At 47.7% G+C, this 2,971-nt stretch overlaps 1 protein-coding gene across 1 annotated transcript in view; it reads right to left on the bottom strand.

Annotated features, from left to right (window-relative positions):
• Galp (galanin like peptide) overlaps positions 1-2,971 on the bottom strand; it is a 10,010-nt gene that overhangs the window by 3,724 nt on the left and 3,315 nt on the right. Inside the window, exon 3 of the mRNA XM_005369287.2 lies at positions 1,448-1,528. Coding sequence (XP_005369344.1) covers positions 1,448-1,528 — 81 coding nt within the window. The remainder of the gene's footprint in view (positions 1-1,447; positions 1,529-2,971) is intronic.

A 2,971-nucleotide genomic window follows, 5' to 3' on the forward strand; every position in this document is an offset into this window, starting at 1 on the left:
AGACCAGGCTGGTCTCAAACTCACAGAGATCCGCCTGCCTCTGCCTCCCGAGTGCTGGGATTAAAGGCGTGCACCACCACCGCCCGGCTAGAGAGGCTCTTTTTAAGGGTTATTTTTAACAATCATGACGCACTAAAACCAGATATGCTGCAGTGCCACCTAGGATCGGCCCCCAGCAGCCAAGAGGGACCCAGCTCCAACCCTCAACAAAACCAACGTTGGAAGCCAAGGCACATGGGTTCAGCACTGTCCCCTGCAGGTGACAAAGAGGAGGCAACTCAGGGCAGGAACTGCTGGGCACTAGTAGGGAGGGGAGCACTCCCTGGCCCCTCCCAGCCAGCGTCCAAGACTCTCTCTTGGGAGAACTGTGGTTCCACGGTGTGCCAGATTGTTTAGGGTTTTGGAAGTGAGCATGGGCTACTGAGCAGGAAGTGAGCATGGGCTGCTGAGCATGCTCACGAGCACTTGCAGAAACCAAGGGTTTGGTTAGAGTGTCCAGTCAGGAAGCTCAGGGCTGTGTGTCCCAGCATTGTGATTACAGAGTCACACCGCCTTGCCCAGCTTTCTTATGTAGGTTCTGGGCTTGAATTTTCATGCTTGCATGGCAAGAACCTTATGACTGAGCTGTCTTCCCAGGCCTAGCATAGTTAATTATAATTTTATTATTATTATTACTATTACATTTTTGTTTATTCATTGCGTATGTGTGTATATGTATGTGTGATGAGTATATATGTGTTTGTGTTTAAGTATGTATGGTGTATGTGTATTGTATGTATGTGTATGTGTGGTGTTTGTGTGCATGTATGTGTGGTGTGTACGTTTGTGTGTAAGTATGTGTGGTGTGTGTGTATGTGTGGTGTGTGTGTGCCTTTGTGTGAATGCATGTGTGGTGTGTATGTGTGGTGAATGGGTATATATGTGTATGTGTGTATGTATTGGTATGTGTGATAAGTGTGTATGTGTGTATGTATGTGTGTTTGTTTGGCACAGGTATGCAGATAACAGGACAACCTATGGAATCAGTTCTCTCCTTCCATCTTGTCAGTCTTGGATATCAAACTCGAGTGGCCAGACTAGGGAGCAAGTGCCTTTACCCACTGAGCTATCTTTCTGGTTCTGTTCTTTCTTGGGGAGGGCAGTGTGGAGAAGGGGTATCATGTAACCTAGACCGGCTTAGAAATCACCAGGTAACTGTAGGTAACCTTAAACTCCTGATGCTCCTGCCTGGGATCCCAAGTGAGATAACAGGCATGAACCACCACACCCAAATGAGATAGTGGCTACGATTTTACCTGGGGAGAAATGAAAAGCTTGACAGAATTAGTTCTTTCTTCTACCTAGGAAGTGACAGGGTGAGGGGGTGTAGCCCACATCCACCAGTTTCCAAAGTCAACCAGAAGGTATGTAGAGGGGGATGCTGGAGATGCAGGAAACCGCTACTCACCGATAGCCTTCCACAGGTCTAGGATCTCAAGAGCTGAGTCCCTCTTCCTGCCTTGGTCTGCATTTGAGGGAAGGTGGGTGACTAGAGAAGGGATGGGATAAAGCAAGAGAGCTGTTTAACAGCATGACCTCACACGGGGCCCAGCAAGTCCTTCTAGCATTTGGCAGAATCACACCAACCAAAGCCACAAGGATAGGATGTGCACTGACCAGACCTGATTTACTTAGCTGAGCCTAGGATTGTAACCTGCTGCAGAATAATCCTTCTGCCCACTGTGTGATGTATGTCGCTACGATTGGTTTAATAAACAAGCTGACTGGCCAATAGCTGAACAGGATAAAGAGGCAGAAGAGCCAAACTGAGAATGATGGAATGAGGGAGGCAGAGTCAGAGGAGTCGCCAGCCAGGCGGAGAACAAGTAGGACACACAAGATGGATAGGGGCAAGAGCCACGAACCTTGGGGCAGCACACAGACAAATAGAAATGGGTTAAATTGTAAGAGTTAGTTAGTAACAAGCCTGAGCTATTGGCCAAGCATCTATAATTTATAGATTATTAATTATAATAATTAATAATTATTTGGGAGCAGGCGGTCGGGACAGGTCTACCTACAGTAACCCACCTATGTCTGAGGACAAATCTCACGTTTTCAGTTCTTCCTGTCATGTTGTCAAGGCAACATGGGGTTTCCTTACTTTCTCTTACATTTATTTGTTAGGTGTGCATGTGTGGGAGAGAGAGAGAGAGGAAGAAGAAGAAGGAGGAGGAGGAGGAGGAGGAGGAGGAGGAGAGATGTAGGGAGCAGTACACACGCCATGGCACTTGAATGAAGGTCACAGGACACTTAAAAGGAGTCAGTTTGATCCTTCTGGGGATAGAACCCTGGTCCATACTCATCTAGCCAACTTGCTGGCTTCTAACTGAAGCCTGTGAGAAACAGATCTTCATTTCATAATAAAAGCACGGGAGATTTAGGATAGGAAAAGTGAAGCAGTGTGGCTCACAGTTTGTAGTGCCGGGCGGGCACCAGCCTCAAATGGCAGGAGTGCTGACTAAATGGGGAGAACACTCCATAAGCCCTAACCTGTGGCTTCCTCTATATTTTGGGACAAATTCTCACAATGTAGTTCTGGCTGGCTTGGAACACCCTACGTAGACTAGACTGGCCTTGAGCCCACTGACCTCTGCCTCACAAGTGCCGGAAAAGGCACACCCACCAACCCAACCCAGTTTAACTTCTAGAGAGCAGAGCCTAGCCTCTGGCATAGCGTGTGGTGGCTTTGGTGGCTAAGAGCCAGTGCTCCGAAGAAGATTCATTTGGGGAAGTGAAGAGGCAGGGGTGGAAGAAAAACCGGAAAGCAAGGCATCTAAATCATTATACGGTGCCCACTGTGGGCAGAGAAACTGATACCCACTGTGTGCCGGTATTGTGTAACTCATTGTTAAAAACTACATTTCCTCAGGCATTTGTTTATCATGTATGTGTTTATGTGCATAGGCTCACCCGTGCCACCTCACCCCTG

This window comes from Microtus ochrogaster, unplaced genomic scaffold (genome assembly GCF_000317375.1).
Source record: "Microtus ochrogaster isolate Prairie Vole_2 unplaced genomic scaffold, MicOch1.0 UNK47, whole genome shotgun sequence".
NCBI classification, from domain to species: domain Eukaryota; kingdom Metazoa; phylum Chordata; class Mammalia; order Rodentia; family Cricetidae; genus Microtus; species Microtus ochrogaster.